General features: G+C 50.1%; 1 protein-coding gene across 17 annotated transcripts in view; it reads left to right on the top strand.

Annotated features, from left to right (window-relative positions):
- TRAF7 (TNF receptor associated factor 7) overlaps positions 1–16,654 on the top strand; it is a 37,660-nt gene that overhangs the window by 19,383 nt on the left and 1,623 nt on the right. For 11 of the 17 annotated variants that reach the window (XM_068909218.1, XM_068909215.1, XM_068909227.1 and 8 more), the window contains 14 exons: positions 2,228–2,344; positions 3,671–3,763; positions 5,545–5,578; positions 6,798–6,981; positions 7,735–7,869; positions 8,811–9,028; positions 9,628–9,701; positions 10,792–10,840; positions 11,383–11,510; positions 12,669–12,751; positions 13,246–13,285; positions 13,711–13,827; positions 15,041–15,163; positions 16,386–16,505. In XM_068909218.1, the coding sequence (XP_068765319.1) occupies positions 2,228–2,344; positions 3,671–3,763; positions 5,545–5,578; positions 6,798–6,981; positions 7,735–7,869; positions 8,811–9,028; positions 9,628–9,701; positions 10,792–10,840; positions 11,383–11,510; positions 12,669–12,751; positions 13,246–13,285; positions 13,711–13,827; positions 15,041–15,163; positions 16,386–16,505 (1,515 nt within the window). Of the gene's footprint in view, positions 1–1,745; positions 1,905–2,227; positions 2,345–3,670; positions 3,764–5,544; positions 5,579–6,797; positions 6,982–7,734; positions 7,870–8,810; positions 9,029–9,627; positions 9,702–10,791; positions 10,841–11,382; positions 11,511–12,668; positions 12,752–13,245; positions 13,286–13,710; positions 13,828–15,040; positions 15,164–16,385; positions 16,506–16,654 lie in introns of those variants that run through there. The other 6 variants (XM_068909224.1, XM_068909223.1, XM_068909225.1 and 3 more) reach the window with 2 other exon arrangements.

Here is a 16,654-nt window from a genome sequence, read left to right as displayed (position 1 = left end):
ATGGGTGTCCTGTAACCTGGACATATGCCTACAGGGTGGGGGTCCTGTGTTCCTGAGCCCTGCTAGTCTGTTTGCAATGCAAGTGCACCCTCCCCTTGTGCCAGCTGCTATATGCATCTAGTGATAAATTGTCCTTACCCTGCAAAGTTCATGCTCTAAATAGGCCAGGCTTGGAATGGGAAGAAATGCAGTCATTGACCCTGTAGAGCTGGGGTCTCTCGAGACTTAGCCTTGTTTACTTGGTAAAAGCAAAGGCTGGAGACAGCGAGAGGGGCAGCAAACACCAGCGCACACCTCTGCCAGTCAGTGTTGTCACCATGGTCCCAGTGGAGCGATCTTTCTTCACACATCAGTTTCTTCCGTGCTCAGTTTATACCAGCATTAGCCCAGCCAGAACACTGAGAGCTGAGCCAGTCCCATAGCAAGGCTGTGTCTTCTGCCCCTGCCTCCTGGAAGCGCTCTTGGGTTGTCGTCCTCCTCCTTGCACGCTGCAGTCCATGCAGGACGCTGCTGTTGATAAAACTGCCTCCCTACAGAGCCTGCCTTTGATGCTGTGGTCTTTGTGTCACCTCCAGAATAGAAATTAAGCACAGTCACTCTTGTTATTTTAATAACTTCTGTTACTAGTGGAGGAAATAATAAAATTAATGGATACACACATAAAATTGATTTACCTCGTCATAACCCTTCCTCCTCAAGGTTTACATATTTAGCCAATAAGTGTGCCTTCTTTATGAAAAAGAGCTTTACACTTTGGCTTCTAAGCAGATGGAGCATTTCTAAGCTACTAGGATCCAGGATTGTAAAAAATCTGAAAGCAGAGCAGTGTGAAGAACCAGCAGAATCCTAGATTGTTCCTCTTCTGGAGGCCAACAAGAACTGCAGTATATTCTCTCTCTAGGAAAGATGCTCTTTGAAGTTCCTCTTACATCTTTTCTTGCTGAATTTCCTAGCGGGCCTCTTGTATCCTTTTTGTCTGTCCTTAGGTCTGATGTTACACACTTTCACCCAGGGCAAACACCACAAAACGCAGCTTGGGATGTTCGGATTGAACATTAGGGAAAGAACTTCTTGCTTGGCAGGTAGCGCAGGACAGGGATGCCAGAGGAGGCCGAATCTCATCCTTGGAGCTTTTCCTGCTAAGTTAGGCAAAGCCAGGGCTGACCAAATCTAGTGCCGGGGATGGTCCTGCTTCAAGTGGTCGGCTGAGCCAGTGATCTCCAGAGCCCCTTCCAACCGGCAGTTCTATGACCGCCAAGGATGCAGTCTACACTCAAGCTAGGTACAGGTGTGATACTTGCAGGTCCAAACAACCTGGACATTGGTCATCTCCTGACGCTAAACTTATGAAGCTTATGGCTTCATTCTGCCATTTCTTGGTCAGTCCATTCATTCTGTTCCTTGAAGACTTTTATTCCCAGTTTGCCAACAGAATATCTTCCAGAGTAACCCAGCAGTGGTTGTGCTATGGGCTGTTGTGTCTGTTTTGGGCCCCCAGATCCAATCCCCTCTTGGTCTGTAGAGCTTGCTGCATTTTTGCTTTGATGCTGAGTTGCGTCTTTGAGACGTGCCTCTGGTTAATATTCCAGGGGCAGCATCCCCTCAAAGCCAATCCCAAGGACTCTGCAACCAGTGTGATTTTTTCTTGATTGGTGCATTCAGTGTCCACTTAGCTCTCCCCTCCCAAACAGGAAGCGACAAAGCAAGGCTGTTACTGAATTGAATAGAAGGAAGTCTCCACACTTACGCAAAGAAATTTGGCAGAAGTTAGATAGCGAGTGAAACAACAAGTGCTGCTGCAGCGATTGTAGAAATTGCAGAACCTGGTAGCTGTCTGGGGAAGAATTACAAAGCTTTCTGTGAAGGATTAATTCTTCCAAACCATTGCTTTGCATGTAGGCACAGTAAGTATATGAACAAATGCACCTTTGAGAAAGTTACATGCTTGGCATTTAGATGTCAGCCTCGTTTAGTAGGGTATGTTAAACTTGAACGATGCCTGTCGTGTCTTTGTGTGTGGTGCAAATTTCCCAGACCGCTGGGAATGGCAGGTAGCAGTGAGACACACTACTTCTGCTCACCATTCAATGCAGCTTGGCAGACTGGATGAACAAATGGAGCAGCTGAGTTTCATGGAGGGGGGATTAAATTTGGAGTCTCTGTGCATAGGGTTCTGGAGCAGGGGAACTATTTGCAATAACAAGAATTGGTTTTTATCTTTTTGAAGCCTCCGATCAGCACCCCACGTCGCTCTGACTCTGCTATCTCCGTCCGTTCATTGCACTCTGAGTCCAACATGTCCTTGCGCTCGACGTTCTCACTTCATGAGGAAGAGGAGGAGCCAGTAGGTATTTGGGATTGTCTGAAGGAGCAGGGTTAGGAAGTTCAGTGTCATGAGAGTACCTTAGTGGACTGTTGCGAGTATGCAGAGCTATCACGGACAGATTTTGGTGGTGTCTGAGTCTTTGGTGATTAGGAGCCTGGCTGTCAGTTTTAAATTTGGTTTTAATCTGATTTTAATTTTGTTGTCACCACTGACTTCTGCAAGTCACTTTGCTTCCTTGTGTGTCATTTCCCCACGGGGAAAGAAGGGACAATGGTGAGGCTTTTCTGCCTCTCAGAAAAGCTGTAAGTCTTTGCAAAAAGTCATGCATGACCCGCTGGCTCTGTTGCAGAGCAGTAGGGGGTTGCAAAGCTTTAGGCTGGTGATCTAGCCCTAGACAGCAAGAATAACACAAGTCTAATGATTTTACACAATTGTAACAACACAATTGTAAAGCCCAGGAGGGTGCGAGGAATTGTCCACGTGTGACTCTTTGTAGGGGGAGGACACTTTCAAGCAGAGCTTAGCTTGTGACCCAGTGACTAACGCCAGACTGGACACATAAAAGATCAGGAGGCTTCTTGCCACAGATCTGGGATAAAAGCGCGTTTCATATTTAGGAACTCAGAGGGTGGTGTTTGCAGTTTTGAGAGCAGCACAGGATGAAAAGGCAGACTGAACTGCAGTGATTAATTTGGAACGCTCCGAAACGCGGAGCCCTGCTCCCGTGGGGAGCTGAGAACCGTGCTTCTTGGGGAAGTCGAGCTCAGAGCCAGTGCTCCGGCAGTCTTAGAGGATAAAAAGAACTGCAGAGATGGGCCTATTTTGGTAGAAGCAATGTTGTTTCTGCTCCACAAGGGAATGAAAGAGCCCTTCCTTCAGGGCGTTTCAAAAATACAAAAGGGCAAACTGTTTTAAAACTGTTTCTAAACTTCAGGCTTAGTACCTGGGACATTTTCAACAGCACAATGTTCAGTCCAGCTAAGCAAAGCGTGCCAGACAGAGCAGCTGCCACAGTTCTGGTGACGTGAGTCTTTCTAGCAAAAAAATTGGTCTGTGCAGTTTGCTGTCAGGGATCCTGATCCTGCCAGATGCCAATAGCCCGAAATTTGTGATGAGTTGAGAGCCATGCACAAGTTCTCCCCTGCCTCTTACATACTGGAAATCAGCAGATCCAGACAAAAGTTTATTTGGAGATAATGAAAGTCTTAGTGTGCCCTGTGCCCCTTCATGCTCGCCACTCGAGAGCTATGTTCCCTGTGGAGAGCTGGAGGCTCTTGCCTTTGTAGAGGCAGGCCCTGCACTGACTCTTGTGCTGCCTCTGTCCCTTTCTCTCCTCCTCTTCAGGAGCCACTGGTGTTTGCTGAACAACCGTCTGTGAAGCTGTGCTGCCAACTGTGCTGTAGTGTGTTTAAGGATCCAGTCATCACAACCTGCGGGGTAAGGAAGTACTTTTCTAAATCCAGAGCTTGGGCTCCACAGATGACCTCTGTGACTTATAGCAAGGGCCCTGACTGTCCCCAGTGACTGTCAGCCTGAGTGAGCAAACATGAGGCAGTGTTCGACCGGGAGATCTGGGCTAGCATGGCAGGCAGAGATGCTGATGGGGATGCGTTAGGTTTCCCTCAAGGCAGCTCAGAACCGATCTGTAGTGCAGGGCACTCTGCAGGTAGCCAGCAAAGACTGGGGCTTGCTCAAAACTGGGCTGCCTTTCCCAGGAGAGCTATACTATACTGTCAGCCTCCTTATCCCGGCCTAAATAATTTTCTCTAGTGTGGCTTCAGCTAGGTTTGCAACTCTCTATTCCCTGTCCTGAAGGGCTCTGCAGAGCGCTATTGCCTCCTGGGAATAGCTGTCGCGTTCTAGCCCAGAAACAGCAGTTCTTCAGTTGGGAAGAAAGTGTTTCCTTTAAAACAAGAACGGCTTGAAACTTAATTTAGTTAATGCTTGGAAAGGGATTTGAGATCATCTAGTGAAAGGCACAGAGTATTATGAATATTCTTCAGTATTCCATTTGATTAGGATTTTAGTAGAAACTGTATATTATTCCTGCTTCCGTGCTACATGTGAAGAAAGATGGCTCTGTGATACTGTCTCTCTAATGCTTCTAAAGTGCTGCAAACTCCTAGCATGGAGCAGTAGCAACAAAAGCAGAAAGCAGGATTGTTTATTGCATTGGGAGTGCTACACCCAAAGGTGTTGGAAGTTGGTGTAGTTCTTCTGCTGCCATTTCAGTAACCAGCTCTTCATGGAGAAATTGAGATTTGCTGGTTAATGTGAGGAAAAAAATTCTGCTGCAGGAAGCAGACTGGCTTCATTTGCAGCCCTGGCTTGGCAGCTCTGGAGAGAGCACCATGCAGCTGTGCAGGGCAGGAAAAGGCAGCATGAGCAGGGCTGCAGATAACAGCTCTGTAAGAGTGACTTGCAGCGTTTCCAGCACTGCTGCCAAGCTCTGGCCCCATCCCCGGGGAATGCAGCTGAGGAGGCTCCAGGGAACCCGCAGGGCAAGTTTGTGACCAGGGAAATTCTGGAGCCTTTGTTCCTTTCTTTGTGTTCCTTAGCATGTTCGATTGAATTTGCTACTTTTACCATACATTTCTGCTGTAAGCATAGAAATGGAGAGAGCTATTTAAAGTAGCATGATTTACAGTGCATGTAATGGGGGTTCCAAACCAGCCGTCTCATCCACCTGACAGCAGGACAGCTTCAGTTAAGTTAGAAGAGCTACGCAGCAGTACATGTGATGGGCTAACTGGCCAAGGAGAGGGAGAGGCCGAGGCCAGACTGGTGCTCTTCCCCTTGAAGGCTTCGCAGGGAAATGAGAGGAGTAACATGTTTCTGCACCACAGTGGAGACTGCATGCAGCCTTCGAGGGGCAGGAGTATCAGAATGTGGCAGAACATGTCCATGGCCCTGTTTTGCATCTGATCCTGAACAATGAAGACTGCTCAGAGAGCTTCAAAGCATGTCCTTAATATTTCTCCAGAACGGGTCCTGGGTTGGACTCTTAGCTGCCTGAGCAATGCTCTCCCCTGTAGGCTGGTTTAAGTCTAGTGATGCAGACTCAAGGGCATGCCGAGTTATAAAGCAGGCAGAATAGCTAACTGCTGAGGCCCCTGTGTCACAGGTTTTGGTATCTCCCACCTTGCCCATCCTTAGCCACAGGGAAGCATTTGTCTGATACCGTTGGCTGACACTGCTGTTCCTCTTTGTCTCCCCAGCACACATTTTGTAGAAGATGTGCCTTAACATCTGGTGAGTATAGAACTGTTCTTGTGTGACACGCTCCAGATGCTATTATTTTCTGGTTTCTTTGCTTTCTCTTAAAAAGAAACCTGCAGAAAGATGTCTGAAAGTCCTAAAACAAACCATATGTCTCAGGCTACCACTGCAGTAATGAGGGCATAGGTAGGGGAAAACCTCTGAGCTGTGATGGTATACAAGTTCACGTGAATCCAGAATGAAAGCTTTCTGTGGCTGCCTGTCTAGAGAACAGGGGGCCTGTGTTTGGCAGAGACCCATCAAAGCCCTCCTCCCCCATCCTGTTAGTGCCAGCCCTCTGGCCACTGGCTAAGTCAGTGCAAAGCAGCACACAGAGCAGCTTTAACTCACCCAGCTCTTCCAGAAACCTGGTGGAGCCCAAGTGTCTGGCTGTTGGCTTGGCTGCTGGCCTGGCCTAACCAGCTCCTCTTTGGTTTGGACTCTGTGCTATGAAAATGCTTTATTTGGCGCAAGAATCTTGTGCCTGTGCCCCTCTTGGAAAGCCATTGTTGAGCATACAGCTAAGTCATTTGTTATTACCAGAGCAGCAAGCCCTGAGGAGGCTCCCTGAATGCTCAGGCAAAACAGCAGCTCTTTCTACCTCAAGGTGTTTGTCTTTCACATGTGAGGGGTCCCTCTGTCTTGTATGCTGATTTCTCTGTCACCATTTTGTGCTGCATCTGTCCCAGCCAAGGGATTTGTAGCAAAAGGCTTTGTAATTGCAATCCTGAGTTGCTCAGTTTTGCTCCTGTCGTCCAGGCTTGTGTCTTTGCTTCTAGCTTCATCGTAGCATCTCTGTAGCGTAGTGCACAGTTGGTAGTGGTGGAGCTGAGCCCAAGGCTTGGATGGGGGAACAGGTTATGGGGCATCAGCTGCCTGTGTCACTGCCTGTGAATACTCCTGCACTTCAGCAAGCACAAGGTAGTCTGAATTAGTGTGGCCCTCTCTCCTTGACAATTAGCTTGAATTATCATGGATTAACATAAACTGTAACTTGTCTACGTGCCCCAACACAAGCCACAGCTAGTGGCTTGCAGCACTTGTGTGAATATTCATGCCTTGTCCCATTGTGACCAATTTGAGAGTTAGCCGTCTTAGCTGGAGAAGGCCAAAAAAAAAAAAAATCTCTGCACAGAGGCATTTTAAAAAGCTCCTGCAGTGTCTCAGCCCTTGCTGACTCTCTCTCTTTTTCTTTTGCTTCCCCACCTGGCAGAGAAGTGCCCTGTGGACAATGCCAAACTGACCGTAGTGGTTAACAACATCGCGGTGGCCGAGCAGATTGGGGAGCTGTTCATTCACTGCAAATATGGTTGCCGGGCTGCAGCCAGCAGCAAGCCCGCTGCTTTCGAGGTGGACCCCCGTGGATGCCCGTTTACAATTAAACTGAGTGCCAGGAAGTAAGTGGCTTGTTACCAGCAGGCAGCCTCTCCGGGAAAGGGGGTTCCACTGCCAGCAATCTGCTCTGGTATCTGTGCTGCTTCGTGGCTCCTGGGGACAGTGCAGCTCCCCTGGTTCTGCCAGAAGTGCTCTGCTGGGGCACACGTGGGTGTGGGAACGGGCAGGGTGACTCGAGGGGACAGTTCTTTCCACTATGTCTCAGTCTTAGCATGGGGGCAGGTGTGCTGGTCTCAGGAAAAGGATGCTGTTCTCTACTCACAGCTTACCTGAGTGTCTCAGCATCAGGACAGGGGATACACTGTGAAAGAAGCCACCTCACATCTGGGGTGAAACACTGTGGCCTTTGTCAAGCAGAAACCTTGTGATTCTTTTTGTGAGAGAAGAATTATCCTAGTTATATCCTGGGTATGTGTTTTCTGAAATCCTCCTTCCCTATCCTAAATGCGTTTGCTTTCTTCCCTGTTACCCAGCCGTTGTCTGTTGTTGATAACTATCTGGAGGCTCAGCTGTCTGGAGGCTCAGCTGATCAGCTGCAGAAGTAGATGCTCCCTGCATAAATGTGGCCTACTATTACTCTCAACCTTCTGGCCAAATGAGAATTTAAAGCTGTAATTGCAGCCTTAGAGCAGAAGGGTTTTGATTGCTTGACAGTCTCACAGAGCTGGTTTGCCCCTCTCCTGATGAACTATGTCATTTCCAATAATTTTTGCTTGCTGCTGATTTTTCCTCCTTTTACTTTTCTCCATGGGCAGAGATCATGAAAGCAGCTGTGATTACAGGCCGGTTCGCTGCCCCAATAACCCCAGCTGCCCACCTCTCCTCAAAATGAATCTGGAGGCACATCTCAAAGAGTGTGAACACATAAAATGTCCCCACTCCAAATACGGGTAAGGAGCTTGTGCTTTATAGTGGGAAGGATGCATTGAGCTCATTTCTGGGCTGCTTTCTGGATACTATGGCTTTGGGATAGCCCCACAGGCTAAGAGTAGCTCTACCCAGTGCTGTGCACTGGCCTGAGACTGAAATTAGGTGTGCAGGGATTACAGAAGCAGCCCCTGAGCCTCTTGTTAAGAACAGGTAGGTCATGTTGCCCAGCTGTAAAGCCTGCTGGCAGCTGAGGAGGTGGATGAGGTGTCTAGGCAGAAGAACCAGCTGGAGGAGAGTCAGACCAGTGGAAGGATGTGGCGGGAGTCACGCAGGGAAGAGGATGAGTACAAGAGTAATGCAAGCACTCTCTTTCAGCTCAGTCCTTCCAGGGCAAGGAAGTGCCGATCAGCCCTAGAGGGTTGATTGTCACCCAAGGAGAGGTGCAGCCCAGGCTGGGGGTTCCCTGCATGGTGCACAGCTAAGGTGACTTGCAGGAAGATGTGCCTCAGCAGAAGCAGAGCAAGGCACACCCTGACAGAATAGCCTTGACTCCTTGCCATGCTACTGGCCCAAGCCAGCACCTGTGAGGTCAGCTGCAGTTTTTCCACTGGTTTTGATGGCTCTTGGATAGGACTCCCAGTTAGCACATGAAGTGACATGATCTTTTTGACTGTTGCCCAAGATCTGCTGCTCCTTGCAACCTCCTGGACAAATGGACAGACAGTTCAGCTTTGGGCAAGCACCCCAGCTGCAAGAAGGGCAGCTGCTTGGCCTCTCTGTTGCCCCGCAGTTACCTGCCCCCAGCAGGGCAGTGAACCACAGTACCATTGCTCCTCCTAAGAGGAGTGGAACAGCTGGGGATCTGCACAGGCATCAGACCTCCCTCTCAGGAATGAGCTGAGTTTTAAGCTCTCCCGGTATGAGCCCTGTTTCAGCCAGTATCTGCCTCCCCTCCTCGCAGGTGTACATTCATAGGAAATCAGGACACCTATGAGACCCACTTGGAGACTTGCAAGTTTGAGGGTCTGAAGGAGTTCTTGCAGCAGACAGATGACCGCTTCCATGAGATGCAAGTGGCAATGGCCCAGAAGGACCAGGAAATTGCCTTCCTGCGCTCCATGCTGGGAAAGCTCTCAGAGAAGATCGACCAGCTGGAGAAAAACCTGGAGCTCAAATTTGGTGAGTTGGCCCGAGCAGGCCCCCTGGTCAGAGCTGTAGCTGTAGAGACAGGGCAGCTCTTTGTTAGGATAGTGCCTTACAGGATTTGTGCCATGTTTCAAGCTGGTGCTGAGCAGATTTCAGGAGGTTCAGATATTCCTTGGGGAGAAATAAGCAGGGGTCCCATGGACTTCTCTGCCACCTGGACATCATCAGACCTCATCCTGCAATCACTGCTCATAGGAACATCCTAGAAGTGTCAGCAAGTAGCTACTACCTTTTTCCTGCAACTTTTTCCTGCGACATTCATGTGCACAGACCCCCATAAAAATGAGTGAGTGAGAAGAGCTAGCAATGCAGACATGCTGGAGCTCGCATGTTTTCTGGATACCTGTGCCATGCCCAGCCCCCACTCGCCTCTAAAATATGCTGGGTCTTCAGCATCCAAGTACAATTTGCTTTCGAGTAGCAAACGCTCTCCCACTTTTAGCTGCTGATAACACCAGTAGGTTCTGCTCCCTCCTTGTTCAGAGGTTGGGTGGTAGCAGGTGTCCTCCGCCTGTTCCCCTGGGCTCCCTAACTTACTCTGCAGTGAACATGGGCCTGTCCATCTCTTGTAGATGTGCTGGATGAGAACCAGAGCAAGCTGAGCGAGGACCTGATGGAGTTCCGCAGGGACGCCTCCATGCTGAATGTGAGCCCCAGGCTGGCTGGGAAGGGAGATGGGACCCTGTGTTGAGTGGGGATTGTGCACAGAGTTAGCTGCTGGCTGTGCTGCTAGTCAGGCTTCTCCTCTGGCAAGGGGGAGTCTTTGCAGTCCCCCTTCTTGCTGGCTCTGCTCATCCCAGGATTGGTTTGTTCTTATTGCAGCTGGGGTCTATGTGAAGGTTCCCTCTAGGCTGAGTTAGTGGAGCTCCTAAGGCAGCTCAGCAGGCGCATTCTGGGCACTGCATCTGAGTAGCTGTCTTAACTGGTTCAGCTGCCTTTCCTCAGCCTGTTGCTGCTCTTGGGAGAAGTAGAACCATAGGAAAGAACCTCTGCTGTAAAGAGAGAGCCCTGTGCTCCAAGGGTTGGGCACTCCTGTACCTTTCATATTAGCCAGGGACAGCATGTCCTTCTCTCTGCCTGTGGAGAAAGCAGGAAGATTAACTAACAAGCCTGGAGTGAGAGGTGCCTCCTGATTTTGGACGTTATTGTAGCGTTGATGTTGGATAGATGTTCCTATCTAGTTCAGGTGAACTGCATCCCACTAGATGAGGAGGAGCTAGCCCTGGCTCACCTAGGCACACTAATGAAAAGGGTCACCATGGACACAGCAGGGACTGCATCCTGGAGGGGGCTATGAAAAGACCTTCCAGTTCTTCTCCAGAAAGGTGGACTTCAAAAGCCCAATTCAGCAAGCAATCCCAAAACTGATCTGATTATTTTTAGCAGTCCTGTGAATGGCAAAGGAAGGACAGTATTTTCTGAAAGGTGTTTCTGTGCCTGCCTAAATACTGAAGGGATTAGTTGGGGTATGAGATGCCATCAGAACCCCGTTCTCTCTGGAGGGAGGAGACAGTAGGATGTATGCATGCAGTCCTATGGCAGGAGGCCCCTCTGTCCTGGTACCTCCTATCAGAGAATGAGTTGGCTGCTAAAGGGAGGGCCTTCACAGGAAATTGAGACCTGTCCGGAGGCAAGAGGGGTTTCAGCAGTGGAGGGGAACAGTGTTAAAGCCATGCCCTGGAGGGCAGGCTAATCTCAATAGCTCTGCAGCTCATGCAGCTTGTTTTGTCTTCCAGGATGAGCTTTCCCACATTAATGCTCGACTCAACATGGGCATCCTCGGATGTGAGTATGCACACGGTTTTCATTTGCTTGGGCTTGTTTTGGGGTGATGTCCTGGTGAGCTCTTTTGGGCTCAGTCATGGACAAAGTCTAACCAGCAAAGTGCTGGTTGTCTCTGGGTGCCTCAGTGACTTGTTTATAGGATCATCGCTGTTGCAGGGAGAAAATACTGGTGGGAGACATTGGGCCAGAAGCAGTGGCTGAAGAGGGACTCACAGTGCTGCAGGGTTATCAGCTGCTGGGAGGAGGTGTCAAGGAAAGTGATGGGTTCTGCATCTCTGGCCTCCCTAGGTCCAGCCTGGGAGGTGCGTTAGGGAGACTAGTCCTGGGGCTCCAAAGCAGTGGTAACCGGGCGAGCTATGAGGGTGGGACGCATGGCCAGACTGCAAGGGTCTCACGGTTCCTTTTGGCCTAAAACAATAAGAAGCGCGAGGATACTGCCTGGTCCCTGCCTGGACAGTGCTGGGAGATCTCTCCTCTCTGAACTCACAATGTCATGGCTCAGCACCATTCTCCCACTCTTACCTGCTCTCTCCTTTCCTTAGCTTACGACCCTCAGCAGATCTTCAAATGCAAGGGGACCTTTGTGGGACACCAGGGCCCTGTGTGGTGCTTGTGCGTTTATTCCATAGGAGACTTGCTCTTCAGTGGCTCTTCAGACAAAACCATTAAGGTACGAGCTTTGCCTCGTCCGTGTGTCTTTTGCATTTGTAAATGTGCTGCAGGTGGGATAGAAGCTGCGTTCCAGTTCCAGGGGGTTTCACTTCCCAAAGTTCCTCCTCTAATTTTAAATGAGTCTTTGCAATTATAGTTGGGCAAAAAAGTATTTTTCATTTTCTCTGTGAGGAAATACTATGTGATAATGATATCAAGAGACAAACAGTGGCTTTTGTGAAGCCCTGATTAGAATCTGCTGCTCGTGTTTTTGCTTTGCCTGCTGTCTAAGGCATCCAAGCCTATTTCAGCTTCTGATTTTTTTTTATTTTCCCTTGCTTTAAAAAATCTTCTTAGAAAAAATATTTTCCCTGATAAAATTGTTTCCATTTTATGGCATATTTGCTTTTCTTTGTCCTGTTTTCAGGAACTCAAATTGACAGCGCTGCTTCAGTGCAACCAAAATAATAGTTCCCAATGTCATTGTGTTGGCTGCTGGTCACAGTGGTGGCTGCTGGCTGAGCTGGGGAGCTGTGCAGCCCTTAGCCGTGCTGGGACTGCTGTGGCTAGCCCTGCCAGAAGCAGAGCTTTGGTTTAATTTTTCTGAGAGAGAACCAAGAGACAAATGGAAGAAAATGGACATTGTATGGACGGAATGGACATTGTATGGACAGAAAATGGACAGTGCTTCCTGCACTGCCCTGGCTGCTCTGGGCACCATACGCCCAGCCAAGCAAGCACGACATTCTCACGTTCTCTCTCTTGAGAGAGCTCTGAATGTTCAGCGGGGATAGACTTTGCAGTAGCAGAGGAGAGTGAAACTGAGCCATTTGAGCCCTAGTGACAGGGTGTGAATTGCTAAAGCAGGAGCCCAGGGGCTGCTTCGTTGGTTCAGTCGCGTTCTCTTTTTTGGCCTGGGGCTGTGGAAGGCAGTGTTGGAGAGGGCTGCTGTGTGCTGCTCTTTAGTGTCACTTGTTAACTTCAACCTGACCCTTTGCAGTAAATTTCCTTTCCTAGACACGCTTATCTCTGCTTGGGAGACAGGAAAACAGGTGCCCAGATGACAGTCTGTTTCCTCATATCCGTGCTTTTGTGGCTTTGCTGACTTCCTGCTCAGGCCCCCAGCTGCTCTCTAGTGCAAGCATGTGATCCTCTGCTGACTTGTGTTTCCTGTTAGGTGTGGGATACCTGTACCACATACAAGTGCCAAAAGACCTTGGAGGGTCACGATGGAATTGTACTGGCTCTCTGCATCCAAGGGTGAGTGGGGCCAAATGCCTGCCCCTGCCCAAGAGAGGGGGGCCACAAGGACAGCCCTGGGGTCCCCTAAGCGTGCCCTTAAATTCCGCAGGAGTTGTCCTGCACGTACCAGGATTGTACATATGTTTTGGGATGTGGGTGGAGGGGATAGGAGGCCTAGCTGCTCACAAAATCCCCAGCCTCATGAACTTCTTCATGAAATGCCCATCTTGCCTTTTGCTCTTCAAAAATGTACATAGTGCAGATCTCTGTCTTCCTATTCTAGTTTTCCTCCCTGCTTGCCTGGGGGTGCTGGGCCTGCTGCTTGAAGGGCCAGTCCGGCTTGGCATCCCCTTGAGCCCCCGGCTCCATTCCTGGGGTTAGCGTGTTCAGCCTTGGCCCAGTGAGACTGGGAATGCAGCCCCTGGCCCAGCACGGAGCTTGGGAACAAGCTGAGACCCTGCACTCCTTGCTCTGCCTCGCTGACCTCCTTTTGTTTTCTGGTGACATTACAGGAACAAGCTGTACAGTGGCTCTGCTGACTGCACCATTATTGTGAGTACCCAGCACCCCTGCTCTGCTTAGGAGTTGAGATGTGAGATTTGCAGGCCAGTCCCTGGCTGTTGTAGAGCAGGGACCTGCAACCTTTTTCTGTAAGGCTCTGGAGCTGCTGGTGGAGTAAGAATGATATCCCATGTGCGCTTTGTCCATTGCCTTCAGCCAGTTTACCCATGGGTTGAATTTGGGTGTTTCCTACAGGCTAGATTTCCTACAGGCTCCTGCATGGGAGTGGGTGCTCGGAGCTGGGTGGGCTGGGGAAGGGTGGTCAGTCCTAATCAGGCCAGGCCAGTGGCTCCATACATGTGCCCTGTTCTGTGTTTCTGCCTATGTTCTTTGCCTTCAGAAGCAAACAGGGAGCCATCACAAGGGGCCTGCCCCTGCCCCTGCCCCTCACGGGCTCTTGTTCTTCTCCTTTGCAGGTCTGGGATATTCAAAACCTGCAGAAAGTGAACACGATCCGAGCACATGACAATCCTGTTTGCACTTTGGTCTCCTCGCACAACATGCTGTTCAGCGGCTCTCTCAAAGCCATCAAGGTAGAGCTCTGAGATGGCTCCTGCTGATCTGGTTGGTGACTGATGGTACAAGCTTTCAGGCAGCAGTTCCCAGACAGGAAGAAAATGGCATTTGGGTCTGTAGGTGACCTTGTTATTACACTGTCCTGAGCTACACAGAGAAGCCAGCACTGCAGAGATTTAGCCAGTGCTCGGTGCTGAAGGCAAAGATGTTCCAAGACCTGGGTGAAAAAAACTCTTGTTTCTTCTGAGTCTGCAAGTTGAGACTGCAAGTGGAGTATATTGGCAATTCCTGGGTGTGTGTTTGTTTGGGCCCCCGACAGACTTGCTCAGGCCATTGGGAGTTGTTCCAGGGATCCAGAATTGGCTGGGGGTTTAGGCTGCCTGTTTTGAAACACCTTCCAAGGGGTCTTGAATCTGCATTCTTTTCCTAACGCATGTGGAAATCAGGGAGCAGCTTTGCAAGTTGCCCTTTAAAGTCTTGGCCAGATTCCCTTGGTTCTGCTTCCAGCTCCTGGTGAGACAGCTTATGGGACTGTTCCTTTGTAAAAGGGTGCATGCTCTTTTCTTTATTCAGGGCCTGAAGTAGTTCAGCTCTCTAGAGAGTGCTTGGGGACTGGAGGAGCAATGAGACAGCGCTGTACAGGAGAACGTGGGGCCTTTCGTTTTTGTCATCCCCAGCCCCTTTTTACCCGCTGAGCAGCGCAGGTCAGCAGCTCTGTTCAGAACGGTGGTATCAGACCCTTCAGTCTTTTCCCTGTGTGCTGGGGGGGCTTGGTTGGGGCTTTGCAGGAGCTGTGGGAATGGAGCCCTGCATTGTAGGAACATGTGAGGAGCAGGAATGTCAGAGCAGTTCTTTACTGTGCAGATTTGGTGTAGGTTTTCAAGCCCGTGGCTCTGCTAGGGAAGGCTCTCTGCAAGTGGTGATGCAGGCTCCAAGCTAGCTCTCTCAGGCCCTCTGGGAACATGCTTATTCAGCACAGTTATTGTATGTTTTATCTGTAAGCCAGTGGGTTCAGCTGATTCCCACAGGGCAGGAGAGCCAGGGCAAGGTTCCACTTAGTGAGCTTTTGTGCTGGCTCTGTGCAGAGGTAGGCAGCGGCCTGGCCTCGCGAAGCTGGCCTGTTGTCTAGTAGCTGACTGGTTCTGTACCATCGCTGCCCAGTCCCACTGAGACTCCTGTGCGTGTGTTTGTGTGTGTGTGTGCGCACATGTCTGCTTATGCTTTCCACAGGTCTGGGATATCGTGGGTACTGAACTCAAGCTGAAGAAGGAACTGACAGGTCTCAATCACTGGGTGCGAGCGCTGGTGGCTTCTCAAAACTATCTCTACAGCGGATCTTACCAAACAATCAAGGTGGGACTCTCAGACTGGTGGCAGCTGTAAGCCATCGGCTCTCCCTGTGCCTGTAAATGTCTGTATCCTGCAGTAGGGGTTGGTTGTGCAGGACAAAAGGCAGCTGCTAGGATTCGAGAGCCCTGCTGTAGTGTTGCTGACACACTAGATTTTGCTGAGGTGACTGCATCTTTGCAGGCTTGAGGGCAGGGCTTTGGCTGGTCCTTGTGAGTGCGGCTGCTGGGGGATGCTAGCTAAGATAAACGTGGCCTCACAGCCATGGCGCCTCTCGCACTGCCTCTGCAGCTGCCGCAGTGTTATCTGCACTGACAGTCCTGCTGATAAGAGGAGAAGGTCACTGTCTGGCTGCAGAGTTACCATAAATCTGTGTGTGGTTTCCGAAATGCTCTCATCTGTGCTGGCTCAGGCTTTGATGAATAGTTCACCTCTCAGCATCTGGGTGACACTGGAGAATCTGAAGCTTGTCTTCTCAGTGTTAATAAAGCCCTATTAATTTGTCTGCATCAGTTTCCAGTGCTATCAAGGCCTGGTTTGTGCGTGCACGTGTGTGTGTGTGCGCATAGTCACTCACACAAGGCATGCAATCTCGACAACTTTTTCAGCCCGGCTATTCAAAGTTGGGCAGCTAAATAAGACAGCAGGACTTCGCTAGTCAGTGCTGAACATTCCCAGCTGGACAGATTTGCCCTTGAAGACCTCAGCTGGGCACCCATCGAGCCAGATTAACTGCTCACATGGCTGGAGAGTAGCTTCTTAGCTCTGAAATTATTATCTCCAAGGCTTCTGGAGGGAAGCCTTCTACACCTTCAGTTTCTCCTGACTGAAAGAACCTGTGCTGCTTCTTACAATTCCTTTCCCCTCACTCTGCAGCTCTCCCAGGAAAGGGATCATTGTATTTAATCCAGCTTTTGGCACCAAGACGTGATGATGTGCCAGAGAGCAGATTGCAGCCAGTGCTTGCCCAGGCTGCCCCCTCACTGATAGGGTCCAGCACCAGCTTCATGGACTTATCACTGTTGCAGATCTTGGTTGAAGGATTGGTTTGTTGATGGTAGAAGTTACTGATCCCTACCCACAGGCAGAAAAAGTTTCACTGCTCGGTGAAGACAGCCCAGGAGGCTCTGCTCTCTTAGTCTCAGTGCTAACGTAAGGAGGCAGCTTCCTTCTGCAGAGGGGTTCCTGCATGGGTTTCATCCTGCCTTTGCTCTGGTGGCTCTTTCAGATCTGGGACATCCGGAACTTGGAGTGTGTCCATGTGCTGCAGACATCAGGAGGCAGCGTCTACTCCATCGCTGTGACAAACCACCATATTGTGTGTGGCACCTATGAGAACCTCATCCATGTAAGGGCTGTGGGGTTTGATGTGCTTGTTGGCCTGGGGCTGGGGGAGAGGGATGAGGAGATGGGGAGGCTTGGCCCTGCCAGTCCTCTTTGCGGTACACCCAGAGCATGGGTACGCAGCACGTGTCATGGAGATGTGGGTCAAGATGG

Source organism: Struthio camelus, chromosome 15, assembly GCF_040807025.1.
Source record: "Struthio camelus isolate bStrCam1 chromosome 15, bStrCam1.hap1, whole genome shotgun sequence".
Taxonomy (NCBI): domain Eukaryota; kingdom Metazoa; phylum Chordata; class Aves; order Struthioniformes; family Struthionidae; genus Struthio; species Struthio camelus.
Note: the sequence above shows the minus strand (reverse complement) of the source record. Positions and strands in the feature narration are given on the sequence as shown.